General features: G+C 36.4%; 1 protein-coding gene and 1 long non-coding RNA gene across 3 annotated transcripts; both read right to left on the bottom strand.

The window, feature by feature from the left end:
• Positions 1–1,377: 1,377 nt before the first annotated feature.
• Positions 1,378–5,272, bottom strand: LOC306888996. 2 transcript variants are annotated; one of them, XR_013786160.1, is made up of 4 exons: positions 5,075–5,272; positions 4,748–4,836; positions 4,528–4,596; positions 1,378–2,922 (listed from the first exon to the last, which is right to left on the bottom strand). It is a non-coding gene; the product is annotated as an uncharacterized lncRNA (long non-coding RNA). The 2 variants fall into 2 exon arrangements; XR_013786161.1 differs by having other exon boundaries at positions 4,748–4,862; positions 5,075–5,255.
• Positions 5,273–13,372: 8,100 nt separating this feature from the next.
• Positions 13,373–18,664, bottom strand: skida1 (SKI/DACH domain containing 1). The gene has a single exon (XM_079488197.1). It carries the CDS (start codon positions 17,825–17,827, stop codon positions 15,458–15,460), a length of 2,370 nt encoding a protein of 789 aa, XP_079344323.1. The 5' UTR covers positions 17,828–18,664; the 3' UTR covers positions 13,373–15,457.
• Between the last annotated feature and the right edge of the window lie 3,176 nt (positions 18,665–21,840).

Here is a 21,840-nt window from a genome sequence, read left to right on the forward strand (position 1 = left end):
TCATTTTGCTTAATGCGAAATATAGTTTACTTCATTCTTAAAAACTACACTAGCAGTCTAAAACTACCAGAAAATTAGGAAAGATGGGCTATAAATTAAACATAGCCTGTAAGTTGAAATAAATAAAAAATTGTTAGTAATGATGGCTTTTTACCACTTATTATTATTCATGCAGTACACTGTAAAAAAAAAACCCGTAAAAAAACGGTAAATCTCTGGCAGCAAAGTTGCCAGACGTATTCCGTCAAATTACAGTAAAAGAATGTTTTTCAAAATTACATGCAAAAACCGTAAAAATACAGAGAATATTTTACAGTCATAATTCATTTAATTACAGTGTATTACTGTAAATAATTGTTATTTAACTGTAGAAAAACAGATAAATTATGTGAAAATACATTAAAAACAACTACCTTTCAGGTTAATCTCTGTAAATATATGGCTTTTATTTGTTACTTTATCAAGTTTCTCTGTATTTATACAGTAATATTCTTTCAAAATACAGTTTATCTTTGTAAAATAAGTAAAAAGACATGTAAGAAAACGTAATAATTATGTGAAAATACAATAAAAACAACTAACTTTCAGGTTAATCTCTGTAAATATATGGCTTTTATTTGTTACTTTATCAAGTTTCTCTGTATTTATACAGGAATTTTCTTTCAAAATAATGTTTATCTTTGTAAAATAAGTAAAAAGACATGTAAGAAAACGTAATAATTATGTGAAAATACATTAAAAACAACTACCTTTCAGGTTAATCTCTGTAAATATATGGCTTTTATTTGTTACTTTATCAAGTTTCTCTGTATTTATACAGTAATATTCTTTCAAAATACAGTTTATCTTTGTAAAATAAGTAAAAAGACATGTAAGAAAACGTAATTATTATGTGAAAATACATTAAAAAACAACTACCTTTTAGGTTAATCTCTGTGAATATATGGCTTTTATTTGTTAATTTCAAAATACAGTTTATCTTTGTAAAAGAACTAAGAACAATCGATAAAACCCCAATAAGTACATAAAATCAAAGACAAAAATATTACATAAATATATTTAAAATTATTGGCCATTGCAAAAATAATCATAGTACGTTAAAAATACCTTAAAATTAGCTACATACATAATCTGTAAATTAAGGTATTTAGTTGTCGTTATATGAAACAATATTTTGTGTTAAAATATAGCCAATCTAATGTATAGTAACTAAGAAATGTTGTTTCTACCAGTAAAACAAAATCTATAAAAATGTAATGGGTACCTCCAATAAAACAGAACAGTCATTTTAGTGAATTGCAAACAAACGTTTAATGTTAATTGGACAGTAGAAATACAAGCAGAGCATGAAAAAATAGCTACATTATGATAATTAAGTGATTGTCAAATAAAATGTTTTAATGGATAAATAAAAACATTTAAAGGAATTAAAATACACAATATTTTGAACTATGCATGGGTCTAAATAACGTGTTTTCACTATCCGTATGAGTGAGTGAGAGTGAGTGAGTGTTTTTTGCTATTTTGATGGTAACTTTTTTTAAGACACTAACATTTCAGCCAGAAGAATCAATGAATGAATATCTGCTAAATTTATTTTACAAATTTACTGACACTGTAAGGTGATGCTCACAGTTAAATCATACCAAAGCTACTTTTATCATGGTTCTCAAAGAAAAGCATACCCATAGAGTAGGAAAGGCCTTCCTGTATTTCCAGACAGATATTAGTGAACTTCTGTTTTTTTAAAGCAATTACTGAAACATTTTCTTGGTCCAGAGTTAAAAATACTTTTTAAAGGGTTAGCTAAAGTGAACAGGTGCTTCTGTTTTGAAGTCCATAAAAGTGCATCTATCCATCATAAAAACAATCACAGGGCTCTGGGGGGGTTAAAGATTTAGTTCACCTCAAAATTAATTTCCTGATAATTTACTCACCCCAATGCCATCCAAGATATCCATGCCTTTCTTAAGTGTAAAAGAAATTAAGTTTGAGGAAAACATTTCAGGACTTTTCTCCACTCAACGGACTTCAAACGCAACCAAAATGTTGAAATCCAAATCAATGCAGTTTCAAGGGATGTGCACGATCGCACCTGAGAAATAGGGTCATAAAGTATCTAGCGAAACAGTTTTTTTCATTTTTAAATGAACAATTGTGGTTAAAAAGTATATAAATGTTTGTCTTGTGCTGGTCTGCAACGCGCCAGGCATTATGTCATCATGTTGGAAACGTCGCAATTTCTTTTAAATAAATAAAAAAAGATGTCGGACGAATTTTGAAATTGGAGGACAAAATGAGATGGTATTTGTCGCACTTCCCTGCCTTTTTAAACCGGAGTACACCGATAAATGACATGACGGGTGACGATTCCAACGTGATGACGTAATGCCCAGCGAGGTGCAACACAAGCACAAGTCGAATAATTGTGGTTAAAAAGTATATACATGTTGTGTGTCTGTTTTTTTTTTAAATTACCAATCGTTTCGCTAAATAAGACCCTATTCCTGACGTCCACAGCCATTTGAAACTGCATTGCGATTGATGTCCATTGTGTTGATAAAAATGCTGAAATGTTTTCCTCAAACTTAATTTCTCTTCCACTGAAGAAAGAAAGACATGGACATCTTGGATGGCATTGGGGTGAGTAAACTCAAGAAATTCATTTTGAGGTAGACTAATCCTTTAATAAAGGCCTTCTGAAGCAAAGAGATGCGTTTGTGTAAGAAAAGCATCCATATTTATAACTTTATAATCAAAATTATCTAGCTTCTGCCAGACGACTGTATGCATTCATATGGTGTCAGAAGAATCGTTCATCATAGATTACACAGATTTCAGATTAAAAACAGTCCCCTATTTCCACACCTGGGTTGTCATGGTCATCTGATGTAGATCCACAAGCACAGGTTTATCTATAACCTGAAATCACAAAAGGAGGACATATTTTAAAATACTATTTAAATTTAGGGTTAGGACTTCCCCTATCCATGAATGACTCTTACATAGTGCACCTTTAAGGTGTAATGGATTAGTTTAAGCTTCTTTTAAATGTACAAACTCATTATGGAGTAAACACTGATACCCCTTTTCCACCAAGGCAGAGCTGGTCTGAACCAGCACCCGGTTCTTGTTGGTGGAAAAGGGGTATGAAACAACCTGTTATGATTGATATTAAAGGATTAGTTCACCTCAAAATGAATTTCTTAAGTTTACTCACCCCAATGCCATCCAAGATATCCATGTCTTTCTGTCCTCAGTGGAAGAGAAATAACGTTTTTTTTAGGAAAACATTTCTGGACTTTTCTTCACAGAATGTAGTTTAATGGGACCCAATGTTTCTCAGTTCATATCCATGCAGTTTCAAAGGTCTTTGAAGTGCTTCAACGGGCTCAGCACGATACCAGCTGAGGACGAGGGGGTTTTCTAGCGAAACGATCAATTATTTTTATTATAAAACAATTATATACTTTATATACAATAGTTCGGATTGAGCTCAAGACTGAATAAGCCGGGAACTACGACATCATGCTCAACGGCGCATGCACGTGCGGAAGTACCGCACCACTGTTTACAAACTGAACTTATATATATGGGTACAATGCCGGTGCCATCCAAGCATGAGGATGTAGTTCCCGGCTTCTTCAGTCTTGAGCTCAATTTAAACTATTGTATATAAAGTATATAATTTTTTTATAATAAAAATAATCGATCGTTTCGCTAGAAAACCCCCTCGTCCTCAGCTGGTATCGTGCTGAGCCCGTTGAAGCACTTCAAAGACCTTTGAAACTGCATGGATATGAACTGAGAAACATTGGGTGCCATTAAACTACATTCTGTGAAGAAAAGTCCAGAAATGTTTTCCTAAAAAAAAAACGTTATTTTTCTTCCACTGAGAAACGAAAGACATGGATATTTTGTATGGCATTGGTAGTTCACCCAAAAATGACATTTAGCCTGTGATTTACTCACCCTCAAGCAATCCTAGGTGTATATGACATTCATCTTTCAGACAAATACAATCGGAGTTATATTAAAGTGCCCCATTATAGAATTTTGAAAATTACCTTTCATAGCTTTCGTGTGTAACAGATCTAAGTGAACGAAAACATCCAGAGTTTCACTTTTATCACGGATAGATGCACTTTTACACCCATTCACTTCCATTATAAAGCTGGGAAGAGCCAGGGCATTTGTTAATATGAATGTATTCGTCTGAAAGGTTATATACACTTAGAATGTGAGTAAATCATGGGCTAATTTTAATTTCAGGGTGAACTATCGCTTTAAGACTAGAATATGCAAATGATTTATTATGCTAATGAAACAATTACAATGCCATACCTATCATCCAAATGAAACATTCACTACATTTAGAACCTACACCATGTGCAGGCCTCACCACGTGCGTCATGCACAGCACGAATCATTCAAATGGATTCTTAAAACACTATGTACAATACATGTTTATTAACAGTCAACCAGATCTATTTTCTTTCATAAAATTTAACTAATCAAACAACATACCTGTTAACAGACCACATCATCAGTGGATCAACGGGGCAATGGCTTCTCTCTCACGCTCTCCTGTAGACACTGGGCGTAATAGTATAATTATAAGCACATTATGAATTTCATAATCTTATTACAATTAAACACTTCATCACAATCCACACGATCAAATGCTGTTATCACTTAAATCACACTGGAGCAAAAACTTGCATTTGGACAATAAAACTCATCTTACCAGAGAAACGTCCTCGAGAAAAACAACGTGCATGCGATCGCACGTCGTATGGAGAAACCCCGCGATGTTTCACCGATGACGCTCCCACTCTAAACGAAGACTCGAAGAAAAGTTCCTTTAATTTAACGTTATATTCTCTTACTTGTGAACAGTAATATGAACAAAATTGTGTGAGATTCATTAATCCATTTGAATTATAAAACAGAAAACAAAAGTAGTATAACAAGTAAATTCAAGAAAATTATACAATATAGGGGGAAAACTATTCAAATATTTCACACCAGTTACAAATGTATACTTTTTATATCGCGCTGAAAACACTCTTACCTTCGTTCGAAACGCAGGAGAAAACATTACATTCCTTATTCCAAAATGCCAATGCAGCTCGATGATATCCGAGGATGGCTCACCTAAAAGCATTGAATTGAAAACACCCGCGCAAACCCGTTGAGAAGACGTCTCTGACAACCGTTTGTCAATTCAAATGTCTAAAACATGTGACCAAATCATTGCTCTTTCGGCTGTTATGACCTATGACACATTCGACGTTGTGGGCGGGAATTGGCGGCAAATTTGAATCTGTGTCGCACACAAACAACAAGATGCATCTGAATAAACGTGTGAATGTTAAATAGTTGTATGGAGTTGAAAGTAGAATAATATTATTTTCATTATTCTGTGGAAATATTTTTCAACAAAAGTTACAATAACAATTTTTATATATATGTGCAAATACGTAGTAGCAATATGTTTTATATATATAGTTATATAGTTATATATAGTTTAACCATTAGGATTTGTTGGTGTTTTTCTGTGCACGTGTAAAACATAGGCTATCTGGAAAATTCCACAGGGAAAGATTCTGTTGGTGCTCCCGTATGACTGTTGGCCCCATACTTCACTACATCCACCCTATTTTCAACATGGACAAAGCAATTTCATACGAGATAATTTAATGTATGAGACTTCGGTTTCATTAGTCACTAGGTTAACAGCCTGAAAAAAACAAGAGTGTAGTAAAAAATTACTTGTGCTTTATGATTATCGTGTGTTTATGATTATGATTACGAACTTTGTTATCACTTGCTGCACTGGATAAATTAAAATCTCTGAGAACTGTGGGTAGGATAATTAAGTGTGTTAGGGATGCTTTGCCCCATGCATTACTGTCTTGCATGAACTCAGCCCTGGTAGATGGCACAGTAAACAAGAGATGATCTGTCAAATTATGATTGATGCTGGCGTAATACAATGTTTTGTATGAATAAAATGCTTCAGAAATATGGAGTTGTCTAAGTTCTGAAATTTGAAATTGTAAATTTTATAATAAATCATTGAAGGAACCATGGACAACAAAAAGTTAAGCTCTGAACTTTGATCCAGGAGACATAGGCATTGCTTGCCAGGGCATGGTGAAACCCTAAATAAACCACATTTTACATTGTTGATAATTTATAAAAATAATATAGTTCATTTGGAGTTTGCTATAATGTGCTATTATTATATTAACAGACATTGCACCCTGGAGAAAGTTATTCCTGGGGAACATTCTCAAGGGGGATACATTTAAAACACTTTCAATTCACTGATTTATGTAATTTTACATACATTTTTGTCCGGAACAGGAAAATAATCAATAAAACATTTACAATAATTGTCTGTAAAAATACATCTTTTAAATCTGTAAAAATTAACTGTAATTTTCTGTAAAAATAAATTTTTAATCTGTAAAAATAGTATGAAATGCCTTTAAAAAACATAATTTTTATGTAATTGTTATTTACAATGAAACACTGTCATTTTAATGGTAAAACTTTTAATTACAGCAAATATCTGTTAAACAACAGCATTTTACTGTTTAATGAAAAAATGGGGAAATTCTGTAAAAAAATACAGAATATTACCTGTAAAATAACGTTTTTTTTTTACAGTGTACGATACTGTTACTTTCTATAAGTTGCTTTGATTTCAAAGCTAAAATAGCCTTAATGTTTTCTGCAACTCCCCTGACGATTGAAAACATGTCTTCTAAAGCCTGTTTCGTGTTTTAATGTAGAAATCCGGGCTAATATGGTTAACTTAAACAAAATCACATAGCTTGAACTGAGCTTGAACTGCTCAACAGGTCTATTAAAGAAATGTAATTAAAACAACGTTGATATGTGCGAAAGCAGTACGTGAAGGCAAGAGCTAAGTATGGATAGTCTATCACAGTGAGACACGGGTCACGCAACGACACAAATTCATTCAAAACAGGCGAAATTTGGCAATCCTTAAAACTATTAATGCGAATGATGTGGTTTTTAAACATAAACTTTATCACATTATCATCTATGGCAACGTTATTAAGGCCCTGGGTCAAAAGTCACATATGTCACTCATTTTTATTAAGTTATGAGATGGCTCATGAAAATCAGATTGTAGGTTAAAACTACCGAAAATTCTGCTTGCATTACTATACTGTTTTAAAGTTGTTTTATTAAGCGAGGTGCTGTTTGTATGTTATCTTGTTACCTTTGCGGCCTATTTTTTTAAACCCCCGTATTAAATTGACAAGTTAAAACGAATAAATCGGGCGCATTTAAATCTGTGCCAAAGTGAAACAGTAACTTCTTCACTTAATATAGAAGACATCAAAATAGCCTGTTATACTGTTAAATGTATACGAAAATTATTTAATCGTCAAAGATTTATATTTTAATTATATAAACAGATTTAACCTAAAAATTAGGGATTTTACGTTCATTGATAAAATAATCACAACAACAGCCTATACGTTCTGTCTGTTCAAATGAAATAAATGTTTATGGGAGCAGATACACTATTTAAATTCAGGTTTCTTAAGTGTTTTCTTTGGCTATAAATAGTTCAAGAGTCTGACACACACAGAAGCTTTCTGTTGCTTGTAGGTATTCTACAAGATAAGAATGAAATGGTTATTTTAAGAACCTCAGCTCTGACTAAACGGTTTACATGGAAATAATATTATAGGTTTATAATGGTTCTCCTAAACAATTGCTGAGAATAACCATTTCTACTCTCTTTATATACAAGAGTGTAACTGTAGGGAAATGTTCCGAGTTTTCTCTTGCAAGGCCAGACAACTCCCGTGTTTATTTGCAGTCATTTTATGACTTTCCAGGAGATTCCTCGAAAATGTTATTAGTAGGGTGAGAATAAAACAGGCAATAAAAGGCATTCCGTTAATAATGCCTTTGGTTGTGTTTGGTTGTGTATTTTTGGTGGCTTCTTCCTTGTCCGACATGAGAAGTTCTGAGTAGGCTATGCACACAGTTGCCACATGAGGGAAAATTTGAAGTGAACATTTACCCGACCTTTTATTCAGATATTAGGCTAATATATTTAGATAGCAGACAGAATTCGCTATTGTGTTGGTACAGTAGGCTAAGTTTCAGTTTGGAGCAGGCAGTTATTACTTCCTCTTTTGGTTATCTGCTCGAGTGGTCGCATGGGGTCTCCTGCATATACACGTTTTATCTGGTATTGGAAAGACTGTTACGTTTCGGGGGGAAACAGCTTCTCTGCACGTATCGGCAGAACCGCATTTAACTGCTCCTAGAGTCGCACATCTGATGACACAGGTGCGGCGGCGTCTTTTTCAATTTTTCAAAAACAGATTAGATCATTTCAGACAGAAATTTTCGTTTATAAATGCAGACTTCACTGTTTACTGTTTCATCTATATAGAGTAAAACTATTTCATGATCCAAAAATAATAGCCTACCTAATTTAGTGTTTTAACGTTTGCATTTAGGGTGTCGCAATGTCATGGCACATTTCGAGCAACTTTCAATCACTCATAAAATATAATGATTATGATAATAAAATACGAATGAAGATAACTCGTTCTTTATATAAAAGAGAGTGGAAAGAAGCGCATTATATTTTCGGGTAACCTGTACCTGTTCGTTTACAAAATACCCCTTTTACCCATATTCTGCTTCCAACAAACGTACAATCATTGTTTTGTTAATTAGGTATTTTGTGCCAAGATCGCTGATCGTAATTTGTTCATTCCACCTTAAATCCTGCCGTCCTCCCCTTTAAGAGAAGATTCTCTAAACTTTCTCATCCGAGCGGGGGCGCCAACAGCACGTGTATTGACGGTACGTTTGTGCGCCACATTTTTATCTATGAGCTGTCACTTAACGTTTCTGTTCTTCCTCAAACGTGTCGAGAATTTGCCAAAATTCTGCTCTTTATGCCGTACGTAGTTTTGTCGTGTGACATTTAACGTATCCGTTAAAAAGTCCGAGTTTCAATGTGTGCGAATTTGCTGCATCTGCCCATTTCTACCACCTTCGTTTTTACCTCTTCGAGTTCATCTCACTCGATCTTGTGCTTACCTGTTTACTCAAAAAGTGTGACCTAGTTTGGTTAACCCTTATATGGAAAAAGCTAAACAGCAGCTGGACATGGCTTATCGAAGAGCACGTTTATACGTTGTCACGAATTCCTAACCGAGAAGAAACCCACAAACCTATGCGCTGCGATGTTTTTCGTTTCTTCTACTCTCGCGTGTTTAAAGGTTAACTGTCAGGATTTAATATAATAGCGGGTTGGTTTAACATTAGCTTCCATAAAATGCTAATAAAACGAATCAATACCGCACATCAAACTGACGTTTTAAAACCACGAAATGTTCGCATTAAATTGAAATCAAGCCTACAGCGGTATCGCAGTTTCACATTTATCAAATAACTATTCCCCCGCAAGGTACATCTGGACCAATAAATGAATCCGATTGTGAGCTATTCCGCTGTAGATGTGCAGTAAACGCATCGATTCTGTGGCTGCCAATGTAGGCTTGAAATCTTTTATTACGTGTTTTGCTAGGCTACATGTTTTAGAGAACTTTCAATGCAGGACTGGACTACAAAAACACGTTAAACGGCACCAACACTAAATCCAACTGTTTAATTGATAAATTGATAAAAGTATTTTCAGTGATGAAATTCTGTCTTTACCCTAAATTTTTAGATAAACTCAAAAACAGGATAAATTCTGCAGCATTTAGTTGCATTGGTTAAAATTAACAGTAGTAGCCTACAATCCAGATACTGGAGAGATTGTTTGAACAGATTTTGTTAATTGGTATAATCCACGTTTCCGTAAAATTGTAGCTACTGGAGATGTTAGATGGTTATGTAAGTGTGCGATGAATGTATGCCACGGTGCTTTAAATCTCTTTGTTAAAGCCTGACGAGGTTAAATGTGTGTCTTGCTCAGAAAGGTCTAACTCTAAAGGCACTATTTGCCGGACTAACCATGCAGGAATCCATCACTGACCCACAGCACATTTTTCATGAGTGATATGAATGGCGTATTTAATCTGCAGTTACCTTCAGGGGAGCTCGTTGTTATGGATCAGTGAACTGTTTTTACAAGTGTTTCTGTAATAAACGTAACTTGTGATAGGATTAGGGTTACTGATGGGTTTGAAGGCAGACTGACTGAGTGACAAATGATTTAGCGTGGATTCATATTAATATTAGTTCCTTATGTCTAGTACCGTTTCAAGGAGGTGACAAAATAAATTAATATAACCAAGCAATGAAGAAGGGCTTGAGTAGACTACAGAAGAGAATACTATTAAGGCTTGTTCTTGACTTGTAAATGAATGTACCCATTTTTTAACGCCCTTTTTACAAATAACTTTTTAAACCCATGCAGTTGTGAAACGGTATTTCACTTAAATCGAATCTGAAGACTTAATTTGGTTCAAGAAAAACATATATACATTTTATTTTCACCTTACCAAAACTAACTGAAGATTGACAAAGAACGATACGTTTGAAAGGATTTCAAAACAAAATTTTATTGCAAACTTTTTACATTGTGCTGTGATCTCTGTCGAAAAGTATGTTGTGTGCGACTTCCCATTTTATTATGAGTTTGTTTCAACCCTTTGTTTAAATAATTATTTTTCTTCAAATGGAAATGACCGAAAATATGAAATATATTTTTTCTCTAAATTTAAGAAATGTGTAGTTTCATTGGACTAAGAATTCACGGCACCGGTCACAGGGTCAATAAGCATTTGTTCGAAAATTGTAAAGACGCAGAGAAAACTCTACAGTTCTTATAACCACTGCATTTAATTGTTCATAAAATCATCAATTTACGCAGCTGAAAATATAAAATGTATTTTTTTGTTGAGCCAGTATATTTTTAAGTGATTGTGATTTTGGAGTGCATGGGTCTCTGCATGCGCATTCATTGAACATGAGCTTTTTGAGGTTGATGAAGACCTCGGTCAGAGTAAACCTTTGCCTTTTCTCTTCTGTAAGCCGTTGTATCTGATAGCCGGTTCTCTATTAATCTTAGATATATTATATATATAATTGAAGTGTATTCAGTGACAGTATCGTTTTAATCTAAGAGCCCATCTAGTTGTTGGATTTGTGTTCTTTCATTATGACCGGAGTGCTGTCAGACGGATATATTTTCAATATCATAATGTGATTGTTGTTGTATGGGAAATAAATGTGAAATTATATAATATCACAATGACAGTGTCATGTTACCTCATGGACCAACGTTTACTTCACCAAGATGACTGCCGATGATTCTAATTATGGCAAAACTTAAATCCATATAGAAGCACACATTTCCCGTTCAATGGTTTTCGAAAGTTAAAAAATGAATTTACAATTGATCATACAAACTATATTTTCAAATCCACAGAGCTTCAATATCAACAATACATGTTAATATATTGTCATTTTTATGTTTTGACGTTCATAAAACTTAATCCTTGTTAGAACACTCCACAACTCAAGATGGTGTTTCTGATGGTTTAAAACTGTGATGAGTTTTTTTGTCGATCACGTAACAGCATTTTCCTCCGGAGTCCTGATCCCATTACAAAAGAAGCTTCCATGGGGCCACTTATCCTGTTGGTTGAACCACGTGTCCACGTATAAAGCCAGCTGATCTTATGTATCTGTAAATACAATGTTTTTAGTAAAGGCTTATCGAATATTTGATAATATATTTACAGACGCCTAACAGCCTCGCTGTACTATTCCAAAACGTTTCTTTGGAAAACTATACCTGCACTAGCAATTCGAATAGGGTTTACACAGGGAGGTTTTTAATCTGCAACACCTAAAAACAGACAGGCTTGCAATAATCAATAATAATTGAATCAAACATGTATGCATTCATAAACATCTTTAGGGCTATAGGTTCTTCACAGGTTAGTCATTCGAGCTATAAAATCAACGACAGGTTGAGCACAAACATGTTAGGACATTGAAATATATTTTTCTACGGAACAGCCTAATGGTGGCCTGTTGAGTTCTGTGAATGATTAAGCCTCGATTTCATTCGATGAAGCCAGGCCTCGAAATTAAGCAGCCTACGTCTCGCTGTGTACTACAATTTGAAAACATTTAAGTTTCTAGTATGTCTGAAACCCTTTTTAATGCCTGTGTTTAGACTAGTGTTCGTTATGCATTTTGTCTTGTAAATATTATACCAAAGCTTTGATATGAAATATTTTCATGCTATTCAATTGAGTGTAAATATATAATGTATATTATAGTATGACCTATTACCAATACACATTTGCATTTTATTTTATTTTTTTCTATTCAAAGAAAAAACCCGAGTTAAATCTTTTTTTATTTAAATATTGTTATTAGCCTATAGAAAAATGTTATGTAGATGGATCCTTTGCCAATTTCCTTTATTTGCATTGATCTTAAAAATTATACCAATCGCTGCCGCTGACCTGCCACTTGATTTACTATTCATAACTGATAAAGTCAACTGTTTATTTCGTCCCTTGTGTCTGAGAAGCTAAATTTAATAAGGAAATATAAAGTGATGATACATTTCTGGTGTGGCTAACTGCACGTCTTTGAGACATTTTTTTGTTTTGTTTTCTTTAGTTTTTCTTCCTTCTCATATTTTTCAGTCGAGGGATTCGGATGAAAAAGCTTACCTTTAACCGTATTAGAGCGTAATAACATAGAGATATAAAAACAGCTCTATTTCTTAGAGATTCGTGTGTGGGGGGGGGTGCTTGAGCATTATTGTTTTTAGAAATAATAAAGTACTTTGAAATTGAAAAATTGATTATTCTGCCTCTTCTCAGTTTCTCTTCTCTCTCTCTCTCTCTCTCTCTCTCTCTCTCTCTCTCTCTCTCCCTCTCTCTATCTGCCTGACTCTCCCTCTCACTCACACAAAAACATACACGCGCGCGAATGAAGTATACGATTATAAAACTATAGCCTAACATGTAGTGTACATCATGACTTTGGAACACGATACATTTGAAAATCGGCTCTTTTCCTGTTTCCGTTCTCTGGTTATAGGAGGCTAACCTATATATGCGCGAAGTTGCTTATATTGTGCTCGAGCTCTTCTATAGCAGGGCAACGAGAACGTTGGAACGTTTTCCCAACCCCTCCCCCACACCAATACTTTTTATTTACAATGTAAAACCAACTCAGGGATAAAATCCTATTTACATGTTATTTAACGTATACTTTGTAAAGTCTTTGTCAAATTAATAATTATATAAAATACAGTAAATATTCCAATCCCAACAGACATTATGGAGATAAAAGCTAAAAATGAAGATAATCTCACATCACACTCAGTATTTAATGAACAGTTTGACCAGAAAAGGAAAAGTGCTTCAAAATCCATTATTCAAGTTTTCATTTCGAGTGCATTTATCCTACACAACAATGGTATACAAAAACCGAGAAAATCACAAAAATAAATATGCATTTTATAAACAACCAGTGACTTCAGCTTTTAAAAAAATCCATGTCAAAATCTGACCTCAAGTATTGTAGCAAAAGCAGAAGGATTAAAAAACTGTCAGTCTTGACCAGGTGTATCATTGCCATGAGTCACCGCCCATTTCTGTTCTTTGTGGACGTCGCTATACATTCTGTTTAATTAGGCTAGTTTTGAATTCATCCTTCTAAGGTTGAGTCGACGTTGAGTCGCTATTTTGCCGGTACGCAGTGCACGTTGACACAGAAAGGAACAAAACAAGCCGTTTTGTATAGTCTAGAGGGAGCGGACATACATACAAAAATACAAAACTATTATATTTTAATCATTCACCTGTCTGGTATTCACAATATGTCGCATATTTTAACATTCACAAAGTGATCATTTCACTTCACACAATATACATAACTGGTTCATGCCTCAATGCGTTGAGTTTTTTCGATGAGAATCATGTGAATTGAGTAGCCTCGCTTATGCCAGGTCTGCATAGTATGCCTGATCTTTTATAACTCAAAGGCTTTGTATTTATTTGTGCAGGAAATTGGGATGCATTTGAGTTTTTGGATCACGGAAGCAGTTGGCTATCTGCTTTTAGGCTCTTGGCAATACGATGTACAAATGTATTAGGCCTACTTGGGAGATCTAATCACAGGAACAATTCACTTTTAAAGGCCTGTTTCGAAGGCAGTCTGCTTTTCCTGAAATAAACAAATATGGTATACGTCACAGTACATTCATCACAAGGCATTTCTAAGGGACAGGGTTCTCTAGCAGAACATCAAGTTATTACTTGAATGTTATCTCCCCGATTTTTGAGGTAACGATTTTAATCAATATATTCCATGGAAACAGAGTCCTTGAAGGAAAATACAATCAAAACACCATACAAAAAGACAAAGGTACTTGAGTCGAAGAGAAATAAACATTTACTAAATATACCCTGACCAGAATGTGTGCGCGCGTGTGTGTGTGTGTGTATTCTACGAAGCACCGACGTTGATTCACTTTTTTTCTTTGATGTCGTCACGTATTCTAAACACCGTTGTATGCGGTGCGCCTGTAGGTCGCTGCGTTTAAATCTCAAACATTTACAAATAAGAACGACTAAAAAATCTTTCTTTCAAAGGCAAACATTGTAGAAATAGCACCAAATGAATTAACTCGTTTAAAAAGGGGTTTTGGGCTACCTGTGATGGCTATTTTTCGTAAAATAAAAAAGAAATAATTCACCTTATTGGGCATTAGCAAAGTGCAATGCATGGTAGATTTGTGCTGTTCTGTAGCCTACTTATATGTGCTATAGGAAAGGCTATAGAAGGACTTGGATTGGTGTTTTTCCTCTATTACTTCGTGCAAATCAAAAAGCTCCTGATTGTCAGATAGAGGGCTATTGTTTGAGGCCAACCGTAAAAGTTATTGTGTGCTGCATGTGAGTGAACACAGCCATGCGCCAACATGTGGGGAACACCCTTAAAATGAATAAATAAGACGGTGTAGATCATAGGCCTACAGTAATTCTGTAAGACAGTATTTTGGGAATACCATATGGAACCTAAAAAGGGAAATGACTGGCCTAAAATATACAAAGTCAGTTGTCTCGATAACAAAACCGACCATTTTGTTGACACAGACCTGACAATTATGAGAGATTGTTAACCCTGCCTGTAAAATGAGCCAACATTTGCCCAACGAGAGTATAATCCAAAACCAAAGCGGCAACAATAACACAATGTTAAAAACATTTCGAAAATATCTGTTTCTTGACAGATCAGCGTGTAATAAATACCTCTGTATATTCCAGAGTCCCAACCTCGACAGACAAAATTTAAGGACGAGGTGTGCTACATAACAACAGGCCAGGATTTAAAACAACAATGAAAAAATACAGTGCTAGTCACAGTTTGAAAACATTTCCATCGAGCTCAAAACAGTTCAGTGAATAACAGAGCCTTTTCTAAATTTGTGGCTTGGATGGGGAGGAACAACTGCACTACCAAGCTGCCATCTCCACACCGGGTGAGAACGATGAGGCAGCTGGTTCCATTTTAAAGAGTTCAGCGAGTAAGCGGGACTCAAATCTCCATCGCTGCCAATGATAAGTGACGGCGGAGAGGTAAAATTCGCCATGAAACTGAAGGGCTCTTTCTGAGACGTTACATTGTTGCTCGCTCGCTTTCGTTTGCTCGCGCCAACACAGTCTTCAACTGACCCATCGCTCGTAGCAAATTTTCCTGCAGAACGGGGGCTCCTCTCAACTTTTGCGCTTGGTTTAGATGACGTCCTTTCGGCTTTTTTACTAAGAAGCACCGTCCTGTGGTTTCTCCTGACCCTTGCTGCAATTTTGCATTCTCCTTCCTCGGAACAAGGAGTGTTTAAAGTGCTTCTTGATTCCTCGTTACTGGCAGGGTGTTTTTGCACAGAGCTTTCCTTGATTTTAATCGTGTCTTTGCAGTGGTCGGTTTCCTTAAAATGGTAGCCGAATGCCTTTCCATCTGTATCGTTATCCTTAAAATGATTTACATATTCATATTCGTCAAAGGTATCCTCAACTTTAATTTTCACATTACTGATGGCAACGGGTGATGTTTGAACACCCGTGTTCCCCCCATTGAAGGACTCCTCTGCCTCTGTTTTGATCTGTTTAAGAGGTAAGGGTAGTTTGTGGAAACTTTTTGATTCCCTCTTGAAATTTGCTGCTAATGAAAGATTGCTGTCGGATGACTTACAAACCGTTATCCCTTTGTCCGGAACACAGTGTGATACCAAGGCTTGCGGACATTGGTTTGCAGATCCCGGTGTTCTTTGTTGGGGAAACGCCTTATTACCATTTGCAATAGGTGTAAAGCCAATCTCCTTTATTTTGTAAGAGTCTGAAGTCTTTGGATCACTTAAAAATTCAAGGCGCGAGACTCGTTCAGAGCCCCCGTTTACATCTGGGAAGCAGGCCCCCACCACGCAGAACTTTTGGACATTTGCGGCGTCACCATCCCCGCATCTATCCGTGAACGATGCACTACAGTCCGCTTTCTGTGTTTGGCCAACTCGGTGACAATCCAAAATAGTCGAGCCTCCTTGGTTGGCAGGTATGTTCTGAAAATTAGGCCTGTAGTGAAAAGTAGGCTGTAAGACCAGAGGTGCTTTTGTGTTGATACTTGAGAACCTTGCACGCCTGAACCGAATACTCTGCACCGAAACTTGACTGGACACAGAGCTCGAGTCAGACTGAGAGGAGCTCTCTTCGTCGCTACTAACATCCGAAGAATCCGAGAATGAGTCGTCATCCTCTTCGTCTGAAGTTCCGGAGTTGCTGGTGGTAGAGAAACTGGATCCGAAATCCGAATCGTTGTTTATCCGTTCTGAGATGGAACTCGATTCCGTATCACTGCTGCAGCTTTCCTGAAAATGTCCAGTGTGCCGTGGGTCGACGTACAATCCATGCTCGAGGTGGTGAAATTGGCTTAAAGATCCGTTGGAAACATTTGGTTTACAGCACTTTGGGACGACCAGAACCGGGTGGCTGCGTCTGCTCCTCGACCAAAACTGCCTCGCGCTGCTCTCACGCTTCCTCTTCCTTTTGTAAAGTAGGTCTGCGTTGCCTTGGTGCTTTGACTGCGCTGCAATGGCGGACTGATAGAGCAGCGGCTGTCGGTTCCCAACGTGTCGAATAAACGCATGTTTCTGATTAAAAGCCACGCAGTTGTCGTGTCTCTGAGCTGTTTCATAGTTTTTAAAGGGTGTAGATGCCGACTTGGTCACCGGCTGAAAATCACGGGCAACGGATTTGCTGTGAATTTGAGGTAGATTTGAGTGGGTGCGAGGGACAGTGTCCTGTCGAACAGCTTTCTTCTTGAATGAGAAAGTCTGTGGGACGCTATGCAAACTGAACCAAACTTTCTCTCTCCAAAAGTCACTTCTGGCAGCGGAGTGGTTTTTGTCCTCGCACCCTTTTTCAGATTTTTTCTTTGTCTTTTCTCTTCTTTTGTTTGATTTCAAAACGCGCTCGGTTTTGCAAGAAAAATACAGTGCCTCAACGTCCTCTCTTGAAATCAGAGTACATTTAGCTGCGTGGAACGCTATTGAATTTATTGCTTTCAGCTTTCGCAGTTCCTCTAAATCACAGTGATGCTTCTTCACGTTTAAATGGTCCATTCGTTTGTGCACAGTAGTCCGCGGGATATTTTTCAAGAGGTCGGTGAAGACTTGAGAAAGGGCAAACATTTGTTTGCCTTTGATAACCAAATAGCCAAGCTTAACACCCTGCATTTCCTCAAAACCGGATTCCAAGTCTCCCATTTTCTCCATTGCATTAATTCCAACATTTAGCGCGACGGACGTCCTTAAAGTAGCTTTACTGCTGCTGCTGCATTATTTCAAGGCATTCTGCTGACCAGTCCAGCATAGGCTGTGACATGTCCACACTGCGTGATGAACAAAAAAGTTTTACATAGAAAAACAAAAATGAAATGGTCTGTTTGATTTAAAACAATCAATCCATTGACATGAGCACTGCATGATCGATGGAATGTGTGTGATGTTGCCGACAGGCTGGCTGCTGCCTGTCTGAGCTCCTGTATACCTGCGCTCTCTCAGCTCCCTTCCCATTTGGCCATGAGGAAAAGAGGAAGGTGAACAGCACCGCCAGTGAGAAGGATAGAAGGAAAGAGAGTAGGGTAGGGAGAGAAGGGTGAGCGACAGAGAGAGAGAGCAAGAGAGAGTGTGTGTGTGAGAGAGAGAGAGAAATGGAGCCGAAAATGCAGCTGCTATTCCCGTTGCTGGTTTAGTCACAAATAAAATGACAGTGGGAACTGAGAAAGGCCGGAGACACCTTCATCAATTAATGCCCCCGAAGTCGACGCTGATTGGACGTTACTGACAGGTGATGCAATAAAAATGGATATTCTACCCATGGCCACCCCCACCCCAGCTAATTACCATACTGCTGTAATCCCACCTCTCTTAAATAGAGCAAATAATTCGCTAGTGACAAGTTCATATTTAATATTAGTCATTTGTAACTACAATTAGGCAACCATATCTCTGTAATGTGGTTGTTTTAAAAAAGAATGCTAAAGATGTAAATGTTTTGGCTGAAGCACAGCAAAATGTCACGTTATCGGGTTGTTATGGAATAAAACATTGTTCAGCATTTCTTGTTTACGTGCGATTTTTACATTTCGAACCGCGTTGCACTGTGTTAAATTCCTACTTATTATTTGTGATTTGTCTAATTTTGCGTCGAGTTTTCTAAACAGACAATAAGTTAAAATTGAAGTTTAGATCCAAGGGAAGTCGATTTAACAAAATCCGAGCTGTTTCGAATTGAGATCAAAAATAATCGCGACCAACAGTGTGTAAAGTGCATGTGTGTGTTTTGATGGAGCTATTTAATATGTCGATACATCTATTCATGTTAATTTATATTACAGAGTAGGCAATGTTTAAAAGCAAAGACATTATGTTTATTCGGCGTATAGGCCCTTTGCTTTTTCCGTTTCTCGGGGGTGACGTGTGTATGTCTGGGAGTTTGTGTGAACGCGCGTCATGGTACCGATGTGTGTGTGCAATAAAGACTGACTATATGAGAAATTACCGCAAGATGCCATGTGTTGGAATCAATATACATATCTTACGTCAGTGGTCATTTAAATAATTTGTATACGGAGGCAAGAATTTAAGGAAGAGTTTACAAAAAGTAAACAAATATGTATTTTTTTTATTTACTATTGTTTTTTATGCATGTCATAAATAATTATTTGGAAAATAATGTAATTGCCTCTAATGTTAAAATCTATGTTTTAATAAAATATATCAAGAAAAATGAGCTGCTTTTAGTTTCATTGTTCAGATGTTCAGTTTTGCCTTATGTTTGCGTCAACAGTATGCTTTGGTGCGGTCGAACATTGTCCGTTTTTCTCAGATCATGCAAACCTCCATCCCACTTCCTACCAACGCGAAAGCAAAAATAACAGGTCTTTACGAGCAAAGACTACCCCTCCCCCGTTTGCGTTTATGTACAGACATTTGCCGTTTTTTACAATGGCAAGGAAAGAGAATGTTCGGATAAAGAAAAGTTATGTCATAGGACATAACCAACATTGCAGAATGTCCACAAAACCATTAATTACAGAGAATGCGTCTGACAACCGGAACTGCATATTATGTATTATGTAGTTTTATAAAATTATATAGTTAGTATTGAGTATGCGAGGCCTTGCTTTTAAGACACACCTTTGCTGTTCAAATCTCTTCTCTATTGTACAGTGGATTAAAGTTTGAATGTTTCTTGGTGAACTCATCAGTTACAATTCACAATATTTAAAAGCAGATTACCTGCCCCTGTTACCTTATAACAGTACCGATTCACGATGAGTAGCCTACGCCTGTCATGCATTTGAACAGACGCCTATAAATGGTGCTACCAAAGTTCACTAATGTTTTGGCGTTTACACGTCGACAGTGAAGTTCCAGATACCCGTCATATTTTTACGAACAGCCATACCATAAACAACTTGTGAAATAAGCAAATGAGACCTAACACGATAAGATTAAATATGGGTTAAGACAATACAATACCCTAATTGACAGAGATACTGGTGGAACGGTGTTCACACATTTTTCAGAGCACACACACACGTTTTAAGATCTATTAAACCCACGATTGCAGCTGATATTGATAATAGAAAAGCAAGTCTGTTACATCCAACCGTTACAAAGTAGGATACATCACGTTTATGATGATTTGATAGCTGAATGTGGTGCAGCGATATGTGTTAATCACTACTGTTCATTTGTTGCCAAAATCAGCATCTGTATTTGTCATGCATGTGCTTCTGTATAAGCGTGGTGCAGGAACATAAATATACTTGCTGTAGTTCATAAACATCTGAAAGGGAAATAAGGAGTGCCACACAATAGGCTACATACAAGTGAGTCCTGATGATTCGGAGGGTTCGGTCTTGTTTGAAGTCTTGGGTGTTAAACTGTATGCAACTGGCTGCTTCAAAAAGTGATAGACAGAAAGTATTCATATTTAAACAACCTCATCTCGCATGTTAAAAGTGTAAATGTCTTACATAAATACAGCATATGTCATACGTTTTATTTACATAAAACAATTGGACAAACTTTTCCTGGTGCATAAATATTCTCGTTTAGATTTTTGCTCAAAGCGTAGCTATAAAGCATCAAACGTCTGCGGTGATGAAAATATTTATCTTAATTTTTAAACGTATACCTATGAGAATATATAGCACAATTGTTTTCTCGTAAATTTTCTGCGTTATAGCACTGTTAATAATCCATTTTATTCCAACCTACGCTGAACTCTCCATAACTTTTATTCAAGGGGCACACATTATTTGAAAGACAACATGCAGGTCCTGGTCCTTTGATTCTGAAACCTCACAGCTTGAACAGCTCTCAATTGTGACATGAGTGATAATGATTGATCTTCGACCCAGTGTGCATAGTCTTGGGTGAAGAGTTGAAAGTTCTGCCTCCAGAAACGTTTGCCCTGTTGGAGAATTTACTATATTTTACTGATAACATTCAATTGAAAACGATCATTTAATTTGCCCATTGATCAAGGGACGTGCAGAATTTTATGATTTTTATTAGAAACAAAAATTAGGCTATTATAAAGAATAAATGTTCTACTATGTAAACATTTGACTTAAGATGGCACATACATCATTTTTTTGGAGTTAACTTCTGCAAAATATAAGCTGTAGCTATAACTTCCACAAAGTAATTGAGGAAAAGCAGTGATGAATTATTCGCGAGTAGCCTATTTATATTGAGAAGTTGTTGCATGAATATATGTGATGTGAATGACTACAATCTTACACATTTTATATACATTGTTTTTTATACAAAATTGTGTTTTCTTATGGTCATCTTGGGACAAGTTTCCCTGCAATAAAACCATGATAGCCCCTCGACCATCGGACGTGACGGACCAGCCAAGTGGGGGTCCGCGTAGGCTACCTCACTACAACGTGCGCGAGACTCAAACAGCATGCGAAACACGACCGGTGACAAATGAAAAAGCTCAGTGCACCCAATTTATTATGAAGTTATGAGTTTTATCAAATGTGCGCGTACTTTTCGCAAAGGATCGCGAGCTCAAAGTTTGATGAAGAAGATTTGCACATTAGAGAGCGTGTGAGGTAAGAGGACGTTTGTTCGTCGCGCTTTACCAAACAATATGAGAACAAAGAGCACGTTTCCTTCGAAGTTGTCCCGTTATTTAAGAAAAGAACACAATAAGTCTTGCGGTAATATGAAATATTAAATTTTATTTGCAGTAGTGACAC

The sequence above is a fragment of the Barbatula barbatula genome (genome assembly GCF_947034865.1).
Source record: "Barbatula barbatula genome assembly, chromosome: 23".
Taxonomy (NCBI): domain Eukaryota; kingdom Metazoa; phylum Chordata; class Actinopteri; order Cypriniformes; family Nemacheilidae; genus Barbatula; species Barbatula barbatula.

What these genes read in the sequence shown, in the direction of transcription:
- skida1 (XM_079488197.1), bottom strand. Translation starts at nt 17,827, where the DNA reads ATGGAGAAAATGGGAGACTTGGAATCCGGTTTTGAGGAAATGCAGGGT.